The sequence below is a fragment of the Dermacentor andersoni genome, chromosome 4, assembly GCF_023375885.2.
Source record: "Dermacentor andersoni chromosome 4, qqDerAnde1_hic_scaffold, whole genome shotgun sequence".
Taxonomy (NCBI): Eukaryota; Metazoa; Arthropoda; class Arachnida; order Ixodida; family Ixodidae; genus Dermacentor; species Dermacentor andersoni.
Window position 1 is genome coordinate 4225431 of NC_092817.1, and position 20927 is coordinate 4246357.

At 46.7% G+C, this 20927-nt stretch overlaps 1 protein-coding gene across 1 annotated transcript; it reads right to left on the reverse strand.

Annotated features, from left to right (window-relative positions):
- Positions 1-1824: 1824 nt before the first annotated feature.
- LOC126535747 (carboxylesterase 1C-like) lies at positions 1825-4387 on the reverse strand. Its single transcript, XM_050182529.2, has 2 exons — positions 2912-4387; positions 1825-2823 (listed from the first exon to the last, which is right to left on the reverse strand). The coding sequence occupies exons 1-2, from the start codon at positions 4369-4371 to the stop codon at positions 2421-2423; spliced, it is 1863 nt and encodes a 620-aa protein (XP_050038486.1). The 5' UTR covers positions 4372-4387; the 3' UTR covers positions 1825-2420.
- Positions 4388-20927: the final 16540 nt, after the last annotated feature.

Genomic DNA, 20927 nt, shown 5'->3' on the forward strand with positions numbered 1-20927 from the left:
ATCAGTATCTTGTTATAAATACCTCGGAGTGCACATTACAAATAATCTCTCATGGAAACGACATATCGAACACATTACATCAAAAGCTAACCGCATGCTGGGCTATCTTAAACGAAATTTTTCACTCGCACCTTCTTCCCTGAAAAAAAGTTATATGTCACCTACATTCGGCCTAATCTTGAGTATGCATCCTCAATATGGGGCCCTAATCAATTAACATTAATTAACAGCTGAGAAGCTGTGCAGAATCGGTCCGTTCGTTTTATTTTTAACGATTACCAGCGCACAGCAAGCGTAACTAGCATCAGACTTGCCCTCAACATATCTCTCCTTTCCAAACGCAGAAAAATCGCTCGCCTTTGTCTGTTCCATAAAATATACCACTTAATTCCTACACTCAGGTCACGTTTTATCGAACCAGCCTCTTTTACTTCTGCACACTTGGACCATCGTCATAAGGTGAACATCCCATTCCACAAAACGTCTACCTATGGTAATTCATTTCTTCCAAAATCATGCCAGGAATGGAATCACCTACCGGATCCACTAGTCTATATAACTAACACAGATAACTTCCGTAAGGCACTTACTAATATTATCTAGCATGCCTTGATGTGAATGTATAACGAAGCAATTCCGTTTTCTCCTGATCAGTATTGTTCATAAGCTTTCTTTTTTATTATCTACCTAATCTACAAACGGTGTATTTTGTATTATGCTTTATTTTCTATCATTCTGTGCTTATTGTCTCACTCTAACTTGGCCTATATACCATGTATGTATATTTAATCTGTATTACCGAAGTTTTCCGTTTTTCTTTGAATAATTATTTTTTTACCGTAATATGCTTTTGTTGTGTCGCTCTCGCGTTATTTTTACATTGCACCATGTATTGTCATCTGATTAGTATTCGTGTTTTCCTTTCTCCTTTCTTGCATATTTATCTGTATTTGTTAGCCCCTCCCCTCTGTAATGCTTCATTGTAAGCCCTGAGGGTACTATAAATAAATAAATAAATAAATAAATAAATAAATGTGCTTACGCTATACTGTTGGTAAGAACATCACGATGCTGGACATATTAGTAAAGGCGGCAAGCCAATAGCAGAATGCAGTTACGAACGAAAAGCCTTTGTGAATCCAGCCTAACTACCAAAAAGGCTCCCAGCAGAGAAGGTGTATTCTCCTTTCGTGACCACACATTCGACATCCTTACATGACCTCGTGGCTATCAGCATCACTGCGGACTTACAACGGGAAATGCTCGCATTGTTCGCGCGAACATTGGAATACACGCCACAACGACTGCCGCGCCTGCTAAAAGACACTCTGGACGACGTCACGCAGGAACGGAAGCGGGGCAAGCTTCACCATTTTCAGTGTACGATGTTTGCAGGACCACTTTCTAATTTATCCTATAAAGGCGTTGGTCATAGCAGGAAGTAGTACTCCCTTCTCCGGCCTCCTGTGACGCTTTTCTTAAAAGTTGTTTGTCTACAACGGTGGTCATAACCCCATGCCGTAATACTCAAGGCATCTTAGGGCCATATTTGGTTTGAATACAGCAGCAGGCGTTTCATATAAGTGCGCGCCGTGTAAGTGGTCAAATAAGGCTTGGCTTTCTCTACATGATCAAAAAAATGGAACCTAATTGTTCTGATCACTTGATATTCCATAGAATTAAAATCCCCATTTTACTCTTATGGGCGCAATTGAAGTGTCAAAGTATGACTATAAGGATGCCTGGCAATACGTTTTCGCAGAATCTGGAACTCGCAAAGTAGTGTAGACATGTAGACGGCGAGCGAAGGAAGTAGGATAGAAATTATACCATTCAAAGACATCTCTTTAATCACAATTTAAGATATACGTACAGGACAAAGACAACAGATCTTTCAAGGTACATGAAAGGACACTGACTAGAGCCTATGACATAAAATGAGCAGGCTGCTCAGAAAAGTCCGCCATATTCACAATGTACTGTAAAACTCTATTATTCCACGGTCCAGACATGTTGCGAAATGGGCACGTTGCTCATATTGGCGGCTGATAAATTTCTCGGCTTTGCGTGTCCTGCGCGCCAAATTCCTTTGTGCCAAATTTTATTTTGGCTTGACGTAATTCGTCGTCCACAAAATTTAAGGTGCCGGCAAATAACTGAGTTTTACGGGAGTTTGTACGTTTGAAATTTGTAACTATATACAAGGCTAAAAACACTTTCATAACACGATGTTTTTTTACAAGTGTAGGATAGATGAGCAATGAGTTGAATCATTTGTTCAATGAATGTGCGCGTGCTTGTCTCATAAATATAGTTGTCAACTTCTAATGCAATTGTCGATGTGCGTGGTATTATGGAGCATGCGAGTGAATGAGTGAACTATGTACACAATCTCACAATAGTCTCTGTGGCACTGAGCCTCACAGCTTTTCCAGGGTCTCGTATCTAGGCTGCGTCTTGCGGAGCTTGGTGATGCTGATAGCTGACACAACTAGAAGGAGGGCGTTGCATACTGCCAGGGCCACCACGACATACGCTGCGCTCTGCTCCACTGGTTGTGGGAGTCGGAGGCTCTGCGGACTCGGTTCGAAGAGGTAGACCTGGGAGGAGGTCATTGACAGTGGCTCGGCCGCTGGGAGCTCATGCACGGTCCTGCTGATCTTTATCAGCGGCACGATGTCATGCCAGAAGGCGACGGCTCGGTTCAGCACGCTGCGACGAGCGGTAGAGCGACCAGAGGTGAAGTGCATGACGAGCTGGCCTTGCTCCGTGTACTCGGGCCAGTCCAGATTTATACTGGGGGCGCCAACGATGCTTGGATCACTGTGAAGCGAGAGAATATTCATTTAGCAACACGAAACAAAAGAAACACCATTTAAAGGTGAACCCACCAAATGAATGCGATACGCACCTGTCAAGTGCAAAGTTGCCAATGGAGGCAGCGATCTTGACGCTGAGGAGCACTTCGGACTTGGGAAGGTCTCGCTGCTTGAGAACAAGACCCAAGGCGAAGAGCACATCGTCACCATGGGCTGCTCCGATGAAATCGGGCTGTTTGGAGAACGACGGCCGGTGAGCAAATCGGTAGACGTACACGGAGCCCTTCTTATGGTGAGCCAGGAGGCGGGCCATCTGCTCGGCGTGGGAAGCTACGTACATGTCACCGCAGAACTGAACATACTGAGCTCGCAGACCATCCTTGATGTGCTGATAATGGTACTCGTGCTGAACGAGTTTGGAAAGCACGTCGTCGTCCCGGACGTTGAAGTCGCGCAGATGGAACTGAACCATGTCGGCGACGTCTTGTGTGGTGAGCCTGTTCTGAATGAGGCGCTCGAAGAAATTTGACTTGAGGTACTGCAGCGTCAGGAGGCACAGCGAACCCTCGTTCTGATTTGTGCCAATGATGACATCAACAGCTTGGTGACGACCTTTCTTCACGGCCTCTAGCGGCTCTTCGACGATGAGTTTACCGTCGATGACGGGCTTGAAGAACTTTCCAATGCGAGTTGTGGCGCTCACCAACTCGGGAGCCGGTAAGTTCCGCAGACACGTGGTCATATCTACGCTGGAATTGGTGGGGCAGCCGACAGCGTCGGCGAGCTTCTCAGTAGTGTTGAGTGGGTTCGAGTCGAACACATAGTCACCTATAGCTATGCCGCTTTGCATGATGGCTTTTTGAAAAAGCTTCTCTTTTATAGGAGTGGCAATGTGGATGCTAATGCTCATGGATCCCGTGAAGCGCCCCATGATGGTAACCTTGTCCGGATTGCCACCGAAGTGAGCGATGTTTTTCTTAATCCATCTGAGCGCCATGCGCTGGTCGTGAAGGCCTACATTTCCGGGGGCATCGGGCGTAAGAGTGGTGAGGAATCCCAAAGAGGACACCCGGTAGTTGACCGTGACTACGATGGCATTGGAATGTATGGCTAGGTAGCTGCCGTCGAACTGGCGTGCAATGGCGTAATCGAAGCCCTCCCCAGGAATCCAAACAATCACGGGAAGGAGACCCGCATCTGGGACATCGGGTACATACACGTTCAGAGTCAAGCAGTCTTCGCTCATCTCGGAGGCATCGTCCAGAAAGCTGCTCATAAGCTCCTTCAGGTGAGCCGGTTGGTAACAAGAGGGTCCGTGGTGGCTGGCATCCAATTCCTCCTGACTGGCGTCGTCCAGCGGCTCAGGGGGAGCGAATCGGAGAGCACCCACGGGGGGCTTGGCGTACGGTATGCCCAGGAAGTGGTTGACGCGATGATGGTGTCCAACCTTGGCGCGAAAACCGACCAGGAGGCCCGAGGACGTTTGCACGGAGGTGGGCCTGTGCGCCGACAGCGCGCCCGCCAGGCACAACAGCGTCAGAGCGACAAGCATGCTTGCTTTGGGAAGCTGATCTGAAGTCTCCGCGTGCAGGCTGCGCTTTTATGGGCGACGGTCTGGCGAGGGGGGAGAGAGGAGGGCACCGCCTCAATGAACGCGATAAGCCGCGCAGGGGAGAGAAGAATGCCAGTGACCCCATTCGGCACTTGGCTCCCTTCTCCTCCTCCTTCCTTGCGTGGAAAGCGAAAGGAATTGGCGCCAACGGAAAAGTATGCTGTGTACAGTTACGCCAGGCGCCTCGCGGGTAAATGCGTTGGGCACGCGTGTGCTTTGGTTTCCGCGATAGTGAGCGTATCCTTTAGGCCCAATGCGTTCGCTGCGAAGCAATGAATTTTGATTCCTTGACATTAAAACACGCATACGAAACGTGAACGTAGCTCCCTGAGCATCGCAATGATAGGTGTTGACTGGGCTTCATACGCGCAGCTTATTTAAACGCGCCTCTATCTGGTCAACGACCACACTGCATTGGAAGCACTTACGGCATGGTGCCTAGCGCTTTTGAAAATCTCTACTGCCTGAATATTGGTTTGCAGCGGTGCTCCACCTGAACTTTTACAGTCGAGGCCAAAATTCGTACACAGAATCAATAACCAAACACATGTTCACACTGCATTGGTCTCGGCGACATACTCTTCACAGGTGTATAACATGCAGAAGACAAAGATAATTATGAATAACCGGGTAAAGAAGCAAGAGTTCAGGATCGCCAGTCAGCCTCTATATTCTGCGAAGGAGTACGTTTACCTAAATCAATTAATCACAGGGGACCCTGATCATGAGAAGGAAATTGACAGAAGAATAAAAATTGGTTGGATCGCATACGGCAGACGTTGTCAGCTCCTGACTGGAAGCTTACCATTATAATTGAAAAGGAAGTTGTATAATCAGTGCATTTTACCGGTGCTGGCATATGGGGCAGAGAATGGATACTGGCAATGAAGCTGAGGAACGAGTTAAGGACCGCACAAGGAGCTATGGAACGAAGAATGCTAGGCATAACATTAAGAGACTGAAAGAAAGCGGTTTGAATCAGAGAGCAAACCAGTATAACCGATATTCTAATTGACATAAGAGAAAAAATGGTGCCAGGCAGGTCATGTAATGCGCAGGTTAGATAACCGTTACACCATTAGGGTTACATAATGGGTACCAAGAGAAGGGAAGCGCAGTAGAGGACGCCAGAACACTAGGTGCTGCGATGAAATTAGGAAATTCGCGGCAGCTAGTTGTGCTAGTTGGCGCTGGTTGGCGCCGGACAGGGGTAATTCGAGATCGCAGGGAGAGGCCTTCGTCCTGCAGTGGACATAAAATAGGCTGATGATGATGGTGTAAGTGCCGACATCACTGAAGGCCTATGTATCTGTTCAGAATAAGTACCGCATGCCTAGGTTGTGCTTTCTATACTGTCAGCGTTTCACATGTAATTCTCAAGCCCGCGTGCAAGAATGTGATGTCTGACGTGACTTGTGGACTTGGCTTTTCTTTCTTTTAATGTATGAGTTATGTTCTGTGGTCACCGAAACACCCGCAATACAGACTTGAACCCGTTCCGAAGCTGAGAGTTATGCTTCTCAAATAAATAAAATGACGGGAGCTCACAACGCGATGGGCACGTTCTACTTGCAACAAGCACCAGTATAGTCTGTCCTTGTCCGGAAGGATTCTCCACAGCACAGGATATCCAAGGCTGTTGCCTACCTTGTTCCGACGATGATGTGCAAGTGCTCTGTCATGTCACAACGTCGCACACTGCTTATATTTATTCTTTCTGTTGAAGAAATCGTTAGACAGGATTGGCATTTGAAGGAAAGAGCCGCCCTGCGGCTTCATTTCTCAGGAAGCAGTGTTCTGCTGTATTTTGCTTTCATTTCTCTCTTCGAGTCACGAGTGGCACGCTGTTGCGTCTGGGACTGTGCATGCCGCACCTAATGGCAAGTGTAGCTCATCTCCAGTAAACAGTCACCTGCTTTTTGAAAAGAGTGTGTCCTTTCTTTTGTTATCTCGAGCCGTTGGAAATAAAAGTTGCCCTTCCAGACGGCACTACCCTGTCGGAATAAAAGCGAAAGTGTGTTGGCCTCTTGTGAAGGGTGAGAGCTGCCACAGCACTGCTCTCACTTCGGCAAGGTCCCCAGACAAACAAGACGTGAACCGGTGCTGACGACCTGACCAGGAGACCCTGTGGTTCGCGGCGCCAGGTCAGCCTTTTTTTGAGCCTCCGGATAAGAGCGAGCGAGGCGTTCACCCCTCCTAATACACTAACTACAACCGTATAACAACAAGCCATGAGCGCGCACCGCCTGCTGTCGGCGGAGAGGGGGAAAGCGTGTTTTTGCTCGCCAATCACAGGCGGGAAAAAGTCGAGACCAGAAATCGGTGCGCGAAACGGACGGAAACCTGAAATAGGCACGGCTGCTTATCAAGACGTCGCCGGGTGGGAGGAGGACCGGCGGCGGTTGTTTGCGGGCGAATGTCATTTACCTGGCAGATGTCGCCAGATTCTTTGCATTCCGAGCACCCATTAGCCGCGGCGGGAAGATGTCCTAGCATTCAGCTGGTTCAGCTGCTGCTACAGACACCGCGCCCAGCAGGGCCTCGTACGTGACCCTCAAATCTTGGTACTGTTGTGCATGACAGCGCTGGTTTACATGCAGTTTGACTGCCTGCTGATTAGTAAAGGCACTAACCTGCAACATCAACAAGAGAGGTCTTTGACGGTGACCGCGTCACTCAGACGTCACTGGAATTGGTGCCAGAAACCGTCACATGATGAAATATGCTATACGACCACCAATTGCAAAGTGTTGAAGAAATACAGAAAAACAGCCACGTTCCCGAATGACCTGACAAAAGTACCAGCGCTCGTGTGTGTACCTGTTCCTATCGCGTGCAACGTTCAACATCCATTTTCTTGTTCTTTAGCGCAGCGTATAGCTCCCACAACTAAGATGGAAGTGAAGCTTATACATTTCATTCCACGCCGGCAATCAGATAACAGCAGTTCCCCATGACGACCATTTTCGTCCACCTGCGCGACGCAAGTCAGCGCTTGCTCGTGCGGGCTCTTTCATTCCCTTTGCCATTTCTTGCTGGTGCTATCTTTTTAAAAAGAAACAATACACTACATTTAGCGCTTTCTTTTTCAGCTGTAGCCTTTAAGATGACTTGTCGCTACCGACGCAATCCATCTGTAAACCGCTCCGTGAAACTTTCTAACTACCTTGTGGGCCTCCTTCGACACCTCCTAACAGTCGTTCCGGCATCTCAGTAAAGCTTGTATTTCTATCTCCCTTAACTGTTAAAAAGAACTACGGCAGCCATAAAAAATTCTAATCGCCATTTGAGCAAAACTTTATTATATGCCTTAAGCAGTATTTTGTTTTATATCAGATGCCAAATGGCAGCAAGGAGCGGCTCTGACGTAATTGCGTGAGGAAAAAGAAGAAAAAAGAAGAAAAATGTAATGGAAGCGATTGTACAATACCCGTCTTGTAAACAGTACTGCTGTAAAATGGAAACGCACAAATATTCCACGGTAAAAGAATAGAATTCGAAACATACAATTCGCGGAAAGGCCAGCAAAGCGGTGACACGCGGCCATAGATGCGCGTGCTGCTCTTCCGGTGGAAGACGGTCAACAGCCCCGAATGAATTGTGTGCAAGTAGATGGCACCACTGTTGGCCTTCCTGCACCCGCAACGACCGTCGCAGCTGCGGGTTAGGCCGCGCGTCGCGCTTTCATGCGGGAGCCGTGCGGTCAACGAACGCAGTGCGCGGAACGTTCTTTTGTGCTAGAGGGCTCCGTTGCTTTTGAAGGGTGCAACGCAGGGGGGTCATGAACACCCGCGCCTTTCGATCCTGGCCCTTCTTTCGAGCGTGCAGCGGGTGCTTCGTTCCGCGTTCGCTTTTCAGGCAACTGTGGAAGCAACCGGAGGTAAACGGCCGACGCACCGCTATTGCCTAGCTGTTGCTCTCGAGCGGCGCTACCTGCCGCTTCGGTGTTCCGGTTTCACTGATGCCTTGTGGCGTGACACGTTGACAAAGCGGCCTCCACTGTTGCCCTTCCTGATGGCGTCACCACCGCCGCGAAGGAGGCTCGCTCTCAAGGGCAGACCGTGACCCGCTGATCCCTGTCGGCGAAGTCACGTACACGTGCAATTGGTAGTCAAGTGACGGGCTTCAAGAAGCGAGAGCCGCATAAGCGATTCACGAGCCACACGTGAGGCGCCCTTGTGGAGGAGTCCGAAACAGTGTGTCTTTCATGAGCAAGGCGGGCACAAGCTTACAAGGGACCACGGCGAAAAAAAAATGAATCTATTGAAATGCATAGGGCATCCGGACGTTGTCTTGTTTTAAGAAAAGAATCAAGCTTTGTTGACGATTTCGGAGGATTAGAAAATGGCCTTGAGTTGAATCACGGCGCTCGGCCCCCGTTTACTGCGCAGCGTTGCTCTCCGTATTCAGGGGCACATCCTTATTGTGACGTGATGTGGCGGCGTGTGGTTTCTTTTTTTGCCTGCTCTCTGGAAATAGGTCACAAGGAAAAAACTCGTATCATCCTGATGGTCCCTTCGAGGTTCTATCTTGTTGCATTTTTCATTACTGTGAGACATCTGAAATACGTTTTTCTTCAGCTGTGTATACTCCATGCAAGAGGTATTTTTCGACTTCACAAGGGCGCGAAGCCGTGCACTCGACTATCAGCGTAGCCGTGTTAGGCTTCTTCTTTAGATGAGTCGTTGTCAGAGGAACGACCCCCCGTGGCAGCTATGGTGCCGAGCACGAAGCGCCTGGTTCCATCAGCTGATGCAGGCGGAATGCAAAAGCGGGCGGGTACCGTGCATAGGGTGCACTTTAATGAACCCTGCAGGCAGTCCCCGCTGTGGCGTGCCTCATAACTAGACCGTAGTTATAGCACGCGAAACCAAACTATTCGAATAAGAAATTAGCTCAGTACCAGGAGGGGTCTTTCCCCACCATCAATGCTCACTTTTAGCTGCTAATTGTCTGAGACTTTCGCCGCACTATTCAGCACTCCTAAACGATGCTCAATATAGAAAATCAGTTGTAAACCTATGCGTCCCCCTCGAAGAAGAATATTGTTGCAATATAAATTCATACGGGTTTGTGAGAAAGAAAGGTTCCTAGCTTAAAAATTTCGTCTGCTATCCGCTAACTTCCTGGTCAGCTCAGCTGCAATCGCTAACTTCCAGGTCAGCGACCCCTCTTAAAATGCGTTGGTCCCAGGTTAGATTGCCCCTGGACAGGATGAATTTGTCTGTAACTTGGATGCTTTCTTTTTTGACAAAACTGTATGCCTTTTTCATTGTAGCTTCGTACAGACGACTTTTGCCCTTTCACCTAATGCCGCTGCGCAAGACTGGCAGTATATGGCCCACGTTGATGTGTAGCGACGACATTGGCAACACGTGCTTCGTTGTGCATTAAAACCACCCGTAATAGTCGCACGCACCAGAACCCTAATCAATCACCGTGGGGCCAGCGGCCTCGGATCAACGGTGTCCATGACCCCCGCCGGCAAAGGTGCGAGGACCTCAGGTCGGAGGCAGCGTTCCTGGAAGCGTTATCGTGCAGCGAGCGGTGTCACTGCTCGGCAGGCACGTTGCTGCGCTCAGCAGCAGCAGAAGGCGATAGCGGCATCACTGGCGATTCGCGGTAATGTTTGCCTCGTCGCAGCACTGCCCTCTCCGCGCTATTGAGATATGCGAGAGATTCTACGCGCGACCCTGTATCGACATGTCTGCGCCGAGAAAGGACAAAGGGGCTCGCACTTCATTCTTTCTTGGAACGAGGCGGTCGAGCTGCGAGCACGGCAGATAGCTGTGCGGAATCCTCGAGCTCTCAAAAGCACGCGAGTTCCTAGCAAATCGCCCATCCATGTTTTTGAGGGGGAAGGTTTCTTACCAAACTCCTTCTTTCCTTTTTCCTCTGTCTTGCAATCCAGCGAGTGACTGATGAGAACGTAAATTGCAAGACCGTTTATTTCTGTCCTGCTGTTGGGACATCTTCCTGTGAACTCGCCAGCGGTGGCAGTAATCTCTTATCGCTGGCGCCTTTCTTTCCGACCTTTGAGTAGTCTATTCCGAGAAGGCGCGGGATCGGGAATTCTACTCAGAATCTCCAATTCGCGAGAACATGGGGCACTGCTCTGTGCTTCTGACATCATGGCAATTTTCGAAACTTCGCTGCTGTCTTCCATTGTCGTTACATGACATATGACAACAACTCTCCACTCGTGCAGTCCAGTTAGGTCCTGGCAAAGCGAGGCTCCTCGAGGAAGATGAGCCTCCTGAATGGGCAGTGCTCCAGGCCGGTGCTGTGTACTGTGCTACACCTCCGAAGCAGGGCTGGGCAAAGATACCTTACAAAGGTATCATGATACAAGATACTCGGGTAATAAGTACTTGATATACAGGTACAAGATTCTACCGCAATGACTTATCCGATACGATACTGTCCATTTGTAGCTTAAGATACTTCGATGCATTCGCAAATTTCTTATTATAGGTCTATATACTGTAGCAGCAAACGCGTATGCACAAAAATGTTTGCTTGGAAATTTCTTAACTCCGTCCAACATTGTTTCATCTCAAGAAAATGTCTGTTCGTACTTCGAAAGCTTTGTCTTTCTTGCTCAAAGTATAATGTTTTCATTCCGAGAGAATGTGTTAAAGCCACTAGAGGCGAGGGCAACACCGTTCTTGCATTTTTCAGATTTCGAAACAAAGCATCCCGCAAGAGAAACTTAGATAACGACACTATAGCGGCATCAGCATTTGCGCGAAAGACGCCGCACGCATTGGCGTACGCGGCACAGTACGGTGGCTACGAGCAAATGCCATGACAGCTACGCAACCAAAAACACAAAAAATGAAGAGAACTAAAGGTTGGCTGCGCTGAAAAGACGTTCGCACGCTTGTTTTTCCCCAGACGGTGCGAGCGTCACCACGTGACTCTACTCCACTAATAGGGACGCGCAGACCCCATCACCTGCCCTCCCTGCTTTTAGTTTTATTAAGGTGGCTTAGTGGCAACAGTATCGGCTTGAGAATTGGAGTTCAGCCAAAGTTTATAGTTTCGCGTGGTGATGTTGCGATAGCCCCGGTATCTTGTATCTTAAGCTGCACGATACCGTTATTTGATGTATCGGAAATGCAGATAATGATACACGTATTGCCAGACGTATCATGATAGAGATACAATATACCCGAAGAGTATCTAAGATAGTATCTAAGATACACGTATCATCGGCACTGCCGAGCACCGCTTCGAAGGAACATATGAAGACAGTTTTCTATGCGTACGGCTATTGTCAACGGTCGGCTCAAGTATGACAACACCATTATATGCTCGCCCCCAGCCCAATATCGCATCTGCAATCCTCACAGAGGCACTCTTACACCACGGCCCACCTGGCAAGGTGCACTAATGGGAGCTCTGGCAAACGAAGCATATCCGTGCTCTCTCCTGCATTCTTGATTTGATGGAGCGTACTCCAATCTTGGCACTTTCCTAAAGGACCACGCCCAGAAACCGTGTTTACATCTTCGCCGCGACGCCAGCTGTCATGCCTCACGATCAGCTGTCAGCTATCACGACCAGTTAAACTCCCATGTTCGGGGGAAGGTTCTCTATTGTGCTCTTGGTAATGGGCATAATTGTTATGCAAGCAGTGCAGAATCTCTGCGATATACTCACGCCGTCGATGGTGCGGCCCGGTTCACCCGTAAGCATTCCTCTATCGACTGCAAAGCACAACGTTCGATGACTTGGGCCCCGATGTGTGACAGCCACGCCCGCGTTGCCGCGGCTGGGACGACCACAGCGACGGCACTGCTGTTTGAGGAGCACCAGCGATATTGTTCTCAAGGCCATTATTGTTTTCAGCGTCAGTTAGGTAACTCGAGAGTAAAGGAGGGCTATTAGATTATTCAGGCCATAGAACAGGCTGGCGTACTTACAGATCGCAGACATAGCTATGCAGAAGTCAAAACGAAGCCGCTGAGTTGGTCAGTTGATGAAAACTGGCGTTTTGAGAATGTAGCTTCGCAGCTAACATGAGTGAATGAGTTTATACTGGTAAATAAATATTTCAAACCTATCTTCTTTCTTTCAGGAGGAAAATGTGTATTACTCGGGAGAAAATTCAGTCCAAGCTTTCCTCCCGCCCCCCCTTCCTCACTTTCGAGAGTGGGGTGGGGAAAAGTATACCATTGCCACCTCGCCCCCTCATTGGAAAGTCCAACAAACTACAGTGACCAAGTAAGTAATGCTTTTCTTTGCCACGCATCCCTTGTTCGGGCGTCTTTTTTGCCTCCTCGGGACGTGCTGTAGCGGGCAGGTTTCATCCCACTCGCGTTGAGCAGAAGGCCTGGCGCTGGGTAGTTCCTGCCCTAGCAAATGTCATCTTGCGCTACATGCACCATGCCAAGTTTTTTGGGACCGCCTAACTGTATTTGAAAACACAATCAGCTTCCTCTATTGAACCAGCGGGCGAGGGGAGAGGTCCGGATGTAGTATTATATTTAGGCGCGCCCAACGATTCGTATGCTTTACGGCATGAAGTCATTGGATTATCAAATGCTGCAACTATTGAATCTCTGTCAAGGGATATTCTACATAGCGTTGCAGTCTCAGTATATTATTGCCTACAAAAATCTAATCAAACCTTTTACAGGTCTAACCGTAGAATTTAATTGTGTAATCACGACTTAGCGCATAAAATTTCGTGAAAGTGACCTTGGTGGAACGTGCAGAGCCATTTCAATACCAATAGAACACTGACTGAATTTTTTGTAAAAGCATCGGTCACTTCTGGCTTTGCCAATTTCACTTTTCACCTAGTTTATAAATAAGAGCTACAGTATGATTTGTTTTGCGGCAGGAGGAGAAACAGCAGAAATTTCATATTTTGCAGAAATGAAGGCAACTTTTTCGTGACGTGTACCGGAAATGTGAACTTTGTAGGTTGCTTATGTACTCTGAAAGCAGTTAATGAATGCTCGCGTTCTTCCAATTTTTATCCGTCATACAAAGCATTTAGTTATATTTCCCCGGTATCCTCGGGGAACTGTGCGCGGCGCGGTGTTTATTCCAAGTACGAAACAATATTCTGAGTGGCGAGCGATCTGTGTTTGTCCAGTGTAGGGACATTACGGCCTTTGTAGAAAGTAACTCAATGAAGTATTCCAGGAAGTCATACTACCGCTGGTCTAAATGTCTGCCACACTCTTAAAACAACTGCACGACATACAGTCTTGATATTCCGTGGAAACAGACTAAGTTTTAAGCGCAATGCGTCGCGAAACTGAAATTTTCCTGCTTTAAATGCAAGTGTTGCATATAATTACTAAACCTCATTTTTTCATGTGTTTCCTGCGTCATACGAGATGTGTAGTTTGTTTCTCCGATGTCCTCAGCGAGCTAAACAAGGCATCTTGTTTATATCTGGGAAAAATTAGGGCATGGTATGGCGAATATGTAGGCAGTGTTAAACAGGTAAAGGTAAAGGTTAAATAGGTAAAGTTCAGAACAGATGGGTAATTGTAGCTTTCGCAATTTATTACGTATGCAAACACTCCAGATTCTCATGAGCCTGTCTATCGAGCGGGGTAGAATTGAGCCCACCGCCCTGGCAGAAGCATACATGCCGCCAAGACCAAATTTAGCGAAAATTGGTGGTACGCTATTTAAACTCCCTGTGCAAAATAAATGCGGTTGGATCAAACACAGCCTTTGTAAAAAATTCTTATTCAAGCGTTTGACCTCATTATATGACAGCTTTAAGTTACGCTTCCGAGTGTCCCGACGTAGCTATTGGTTACAATCTATATTTCATGGAAAGGTGGGGGGGATCATGGTAAGTGCAATGCGCGAAAACATTTTTACGTTGCCGGTCTAGTTAGACGCGCTGCAAATAAGTGCTGCGCTGTCGTTCCTCTGCTTGCCCCCCTTCCCATTTTATTGCGTCATAAGACGTTCCTAGTTGGTTTCAACGATTCCCTTGGTGAATTAAGCAAGGCACTTTGCTTATACTTGGCGATAACACAGGGAGTGGTATGGGCAATATGTAGGTAAACTTCAAAGTTCAAAGACAGGTGACTAATTATGCCATTTGCGGTAAATTACACATGGAAGCGATATGGAGCTTTATGAATGTGTTTTACGAAGAAAGCAGAATTTATCCCACTGCCGTGAGAGAACTGTCAGCTCAACCGATGTCAAATCTAATGAAAATTATGTTTGTTAAAAATAAAAAATTAAAGAGATGCATTTACAGCCTTTTTCGCTTATTGTAATAGTAATTCGCAAGATATACATATACATAGTCCCGTTTCTGGCCGTTACGTGGAAATAAATTTCCGCGTTGATAAGGGAATATATATATATATATATATACAGAGAGAGAGTCAAATCGTTTGCGATTTGCCCCCACCCGTGCCTCGATCTCCTTCGCTACGCAGAGTGCCATGTGGGCGCCTACGTGTAATCTGGCAGAATTCTCTGTATTTCAGAAAAAGGGCTTTCATGCTCTATGATGTGAAATAGGGTGGACTTCATGCATCGTGCTTCGCAGATGAGTGGAACCCACGTGTGAACCCTTGGCACTCGGAAAAGTGTTTGGAACCCTATCGATCTGGAAGACAAACGCTGCTTCAGCAAAGGAGAACATTATGGCGTATTCTTCTGTTGCCTTATGCTCCTATAGCCTGCATGAAAATTGAACGGGTGGATATGGTGACTCGTGATCCGACAAAATGCCACAGTTCTTTGTATTTTGTAGCCATGCAGATCAAACATTTGCAAAACCTTTCCCTTATTTTTTCACACCTCTTATTTGCTGGGTTTGCAAAAGTATGTGCTGATGAATTCAAGCAATTAATCAAATTAAGTTTACACTCTTTCCAAAGCCACGCAGTAAGGAAGTAGTCCATACAATTAGCTACTGAATAAGCAAGGAGCTTCATATGTGGCGGCAGCCTATGTAACTTCTGTGAACATTTATAATTCTGAATTGATTCGCGCACAGATAAAACGCTCCCAGCGAGTACGACGTGCCTACAACCGCATAGTAAACCATGTCAATGCCAGCGCAGTACGACTCAGTGATTACTGTGACTCTCCAAAGTCTGTTGGTTTCATGATCTCGTTAACGATACTTATGTTAGATAAATATTTTATTTGTAGCTGTCAGGCGTCATTTTCAGGCAGCGTATATAGGGACCACTGTCATTGCTTTTGACGGCAAAATAAAGCGTAAGAACATGGCAACATTTCCAGCATGAGTGGAGAACGTTTTCCTGCAGATGCGTGCTCGTGCACGAGAGGCCCGAAGCATTTCTTTCTCTCCGAAAAAAGGAAAGAAACGGTGAACATGCACAATAATTTCCCCAAGTATCTCAGTGGAAGGAAGCAATGATGAGCGTGCCATAAGCACGGACTGATCTTAGGAACGATACAAAAACTAGCAAAAGTGCCTAAAAGGGCACCTCAAGGTGTTTACGCTGCGACTGATTGTAACAGTAATTCTCATGCAAAGCACGTGTCGATGTATGTCCCCAGATGGTCGCCGTGACTTGGCTGTTTCGTCCACACTTCTCAGAAGACACGCATTATCTTCTCCAGTGTACACACAAGCATGTCTGCGATCTTGAGCTGCGATCAAACGCCGATACTGCAGGGAGAGCTTTCCTGGAAGACAAAAAGACCTCGCTTATCGGCCTCCTCAGAGTTCAACGGCGCTGGGCCGTTTCTCCTCCCTAGCGGTGAGCGATAACAGGTCAGCATACGCTACTTCCCAGAAATTCAATCGAAAACACCTGTTTGCATGGGAATTGTCTTTGATAACGCGCTCTCCTGTCGAAGATACGCCGTATACGAGGACAGTGACCTGTCATTCCACTAAAGAGCCCCTTATATCTCGAGCAGCCAGATTTCGAATTAATGCACGACCTTTATCGGGGACAACGGCGTTTTCATGGCCATGTGCGAGTTTCCTGGAAAGAAAGAAACAGTCTGTAATCTCGTTGTGATTGCAACGACTCTTTTGAAGTACCGGTAAGTGACAAACACCTAGGTTTCTGCTGCATGGTCGCGTATGTGGAAGCGACGTACTTGGTGCGTGTGTGGTACGTAAGCATGAGCTCCTGATAGCATGGCCTCCTCACCATGGCCTCTCAAAGGAAAGGCCTGTCAAAAAAAATACGCTGGCAGCATGCAAATCAAGTGAACACCTTCCGCGCACAAAACTCAAATCAATGGCTGCCGTGGCCTGTCAACGCGCAAATCGCACAACACGCAACATTTCCCACAGCGCCAGCGTGCACGCGCGAAAGCTTGCACAAACGATCGTGTCTGAATCGGTAATTGGTGACCAAAACAGCCACTGTGGTCACATCCGCATACACCTGCGACATTAACATGGCCATCTTGAATGGAAAGAAATACAAGGAAGTCAACCAGAACAGAAAAGCCGGATGTTTCCACATTGCATTTTGTTGTCACTAGGTGCTACAGAAAGACAAATGTGTTATGGAGTATAGTTCTATGGTGAACTGGTTGAGTTCTCTTGACAGGGCCACTGGAAAACAGAGGCGGTTGAGATTTACAAAATTCGCTGCCCTAGTCTACAAAAGCTGCAAGCATAGAGGTGTCATTGTTACATCGAATTCATATTGCAAAGTAAAAGTTTGTGAGAATTAGGTCTTGTGTGTTTTAAACGTTCAAAACATACTATTTTAATTGAGGCAACAACCACGAAGACGCAGTTGCCCTCGCATTGCCGCTCTCGCATAGCGGGGACGCGCATAGCGGGGGCACGCCGCCGCTATGATTCCCTTGAAATCAACGCCCTTCGTTCCGCAGGCTGCCCTTTCATGGACTATCTGGCTTGCTCCGGCTTGGACCGACGCCACCAATCTGTTCCGAATGCGCCAGCTTTCCTGCGTCGTTTCCGTGGCTATCTTGGCCGACTGCACCGTTTCTTCAGTTACGCCGCTTCCCACTCTGCAGCATTCTCTAGCCTGGCAACCATGAGGCACTCTCAGCCTGGACGGTCCACCAAGACTACTTAAATAGCCCACGCTGCATCATTAGTTGGAGCACGCCGCCGCTATGATCTTGAAATCAGCATTCCTCGTTCTGGAGGTTAGTTACCTGACGAAAGCTTCTTGCTGTCATTGCGATGACCCCTTTCTTTGAGCGGTAGCGTGACCCACTGACTTGCTTTGCTATTGTCGCCGAAGGCTGTATAAAGTGCTTAGTTTGTAATGTTTCACAGCTCATGCCATGCATCCTTTACTAATTATTTGGGTGACACTGAATTGAACGCTAGCCCTAATCCTCCTACTTTAGAAACCATTGCCGGCTCTCTTCCTTATTTGGAGCACTTGCAGAATTTTACGCTATATGAACTTACAATTATCCGATCAACTTAAACTAAGACTGAGAACCTCATTAGCAGCGTATCGTCGCGTGTTGACGTTCTTGAAGAAACTGTAGCACATCTTCAAACTGCTGGTGAATGCTGAGAATCAATCCACAGCAAGGCCGTTGCAAAACTATCTTCCGACATCAGGGTTCTGGCAGTGAAGTGTGATGACGCTGAAAACCGCCTTCGAAGGATAACTTGTTATCTTTTGAGAAACCAGACAAGCATGGTGAATCGTAGGAGCAATCCGAGACCCAAGTAATTTCCTTTTGTGCTTATAAGCTTGATATTGCTGCTTTTTGCTCTGACATTGAGCGCGCACATAGGCGGGACGTTTTCGACAAGGCAAAAACCGCCTCATTGTAGTTATGCTTACACACTTTAAAGACAAATCTAAGATTCTTTCCGTCACTTCCAAACTGAAGGCATCATCGTTCTCGATCCGCGAAGATTTTTCTGAGCAAGTGCAAACAGCTCGGAGGAAAGTTTACTGAGAACGCTCAGCAGTTGAACACACCGTTCAAAATTCGCTTCAACAAACTACACATTGATAATAGAGAGTTTTAGAATATGGATCCCCAACACTTGGGGCCCCAAAAGAACTAGCCTCCAAGCCACTGCGCATGCGCAAGACGCCAACTGCGTTTGCGTTTTTCGTCGGGCACGCTATTTCACTGATTTAACGGGAGCCCCAAAAGATGCCCCAAAGTATTTCCGTAAACAAACATGGCGGCACCCATCGAAGCGACGACTCTAACCTGGCGTCAAACTGGGCTCGATTTGTTGTAAAGCGTCACCACTTCTCCCGATCAGCACATTCTAGGTCTGTACATAAAAACTGGTCACTATACAGGCGGAAAATTCATGCTCTTATAGACGCTCATGTAAGACTGGTTCGCATAAACGGTAATGTCAGCAGGCCCCGGTTCTCGAATAACGTCAGAAGACTATCTAAAAGAAAGCGTCTATCACGAGATGCTAAACGAATAAATTCTAGTGATAAATGGCAGAAATACTTTGAGTGCTTGCACCAGTATAGGATTGGATTAAAGCGTTCAAGAAGAAAATAATATCGCCAGGACCCACTGAACGTATGCCGCAATAACCCTAAAAAATTTTGAAACTTACTTTCGCATAAAACCAGCGCACTCACCAACATTCCTCTAACTAATCCTGCGGGATCCCCGCTTCCTCCTGAATTCCGATCTGATGGCATTAACTCCTACTTTAATTATGTTTTTACTCTGGAAACCTCACTTCCCCCAAACTGCCTACTTGATTATAGTTTTGTCCCAATGAATCCTGTACTATTTACTGCCGAAGGAATTATGAAACTCATTGATGAGCTCAAGGTATCTATAGCCCCGGATCCCTATAATATTCCATCAAAGTATTAAAGAGTACTAAACTTGTTTCCAGCAAAATTTTACCAATCAGTTTTACACAATCAATTTCTGATAGTTCTGTTCCTAAGGGCGAGAAAATCAATAAAGTTGCTCCTGTCTTCAAATATGGTAATCGCTCTGACTCGTCACATTATCGCCAAATTTCACTCACCTGCCTCGCTTGCAAACTCCTATAGAGCACATCATATATATGCAAATGTCGCGTCCCACCTTGATAAAAACTCATTTTTCTTTTCCAAACAACATGGTTTCCGCAAAGGCCTGTCTTGTCACGCACGACTGTTTGAATTTACTACTGATCTTCACCACAACATTGATTATTTTCGGCCAGACGTGATCTATCTGGACTTCACTAAAGCCTTCGACCGCATAGCCCATATTTGTTTATTGACGAAACTCTCGACATCACCTTGACCCTGTAATATTATCATGGATTGTGTGCTTCCTGACTAATCGTTCACCGTTCCCTGTTGTTGAAAATCAGGAGTTTAAAACTTGCGACATAATATCAGGCGTTCGCCAAGGGTCAGTTCTAGGTCCTCTCTCGTTTTTGATATTTATAAATGATCTTCCATATAATCTCTCCTCTACTACACGATGTTTTGCAGATAACTGTGTCCTTTATTGAAGAATTGCTTCCAGCAGTGATCAGCCTAAACTTCTTAATGTCTCGCATAACATTGACAAAGTGGGGCACTTTATGGCAAATGTATTTAAACGTTTCTAAATGTAAAGTCATGTAGGTTTCTCGAAAAAGGGTTAACGATATCTATCCTTATTCCCTCCATTCAGTTAGCAATGAGCAAGTTGATTCTTATTACTACCTTGGAGTAACAAGCACTTGCACGTTATCCTGGTCAGAAAACATACTCAAGCTCGATGCTAATACCACCGAGTCCCGCGGCTTCATCAGACGATCGCTTGATCTTTCTCCCCATTTCATTCGTCAGCTAGCCTACGAAACCTTTATCCGCACCACATTTGAGTATGCATCCGCCATCGGGAGCCCCCATCAAGCTTATTTAATCAACGCATTAGAAGTAATTCGGAGCCGAGCCTCACGGTTTATCACTTCTAACTATGACAGGGATATCAGTATTGCCAATATACTAATACCCCTGTAATGCCTTCGGGCCTTGAGGGTACAATAAATGAATATCAAATCATCCCTAGGTCTTCCATCTTTAGCAGTGCGCCGCAGTATCACTCGTCTTTCTCTTTTCCACAAAATATACTATAATTTTCCAGACACTCATGGTGTTCTCCTGCGGCCTCCTAATCGTACTTCCCGCCATCTTTTCAATTCTTGTAATTTAGAACGAATACACGGATCTACGAAACCCTTCAATCAATATTTTCTACCATGCAGAATTGAAGACTTCCTGAGTCTATCGTCAATGAGATAAATCCCGCAAAATTCAAAGATAGCCTTACAACCCTTTTCATTACCTAAATTTTTTGTTGCTATTTTGTCTTTCCCTCAGGAAGGAAGCAACAACATTACTGAATCACCAGTCAATGAACGTCTGTATGTGGTTGTTGGTTGTTACTATACGTAGTTGGTCTTTTAATTCGGGCTTTTTTTCTTGTTCACTTTCGTCATTTATGCCATATCGTGCACTGTAGTGTTTCCTGCTACCCCCCCCCCCCCTTATGTAATGCCCCATCAGGGTCTTTAAAGGAAAATAAAGGAC

Coding starts and splice junctions, on each gene's coding strand:
- LOC126535747 (XM_050182529.2), bottom strand. CDS start 4,371: ATGCTTGTCGCTCTGACGCTGTTGTGCCTGGCGGGCGCGCTGTCGGCG. Junction 2,824..2,911: donor GGCAACTTTGCACTTGACAG/GTGCGTATCGCA, acceptor CTCGCTTCACAG/TGATCCAAGCATCGTTGGCG.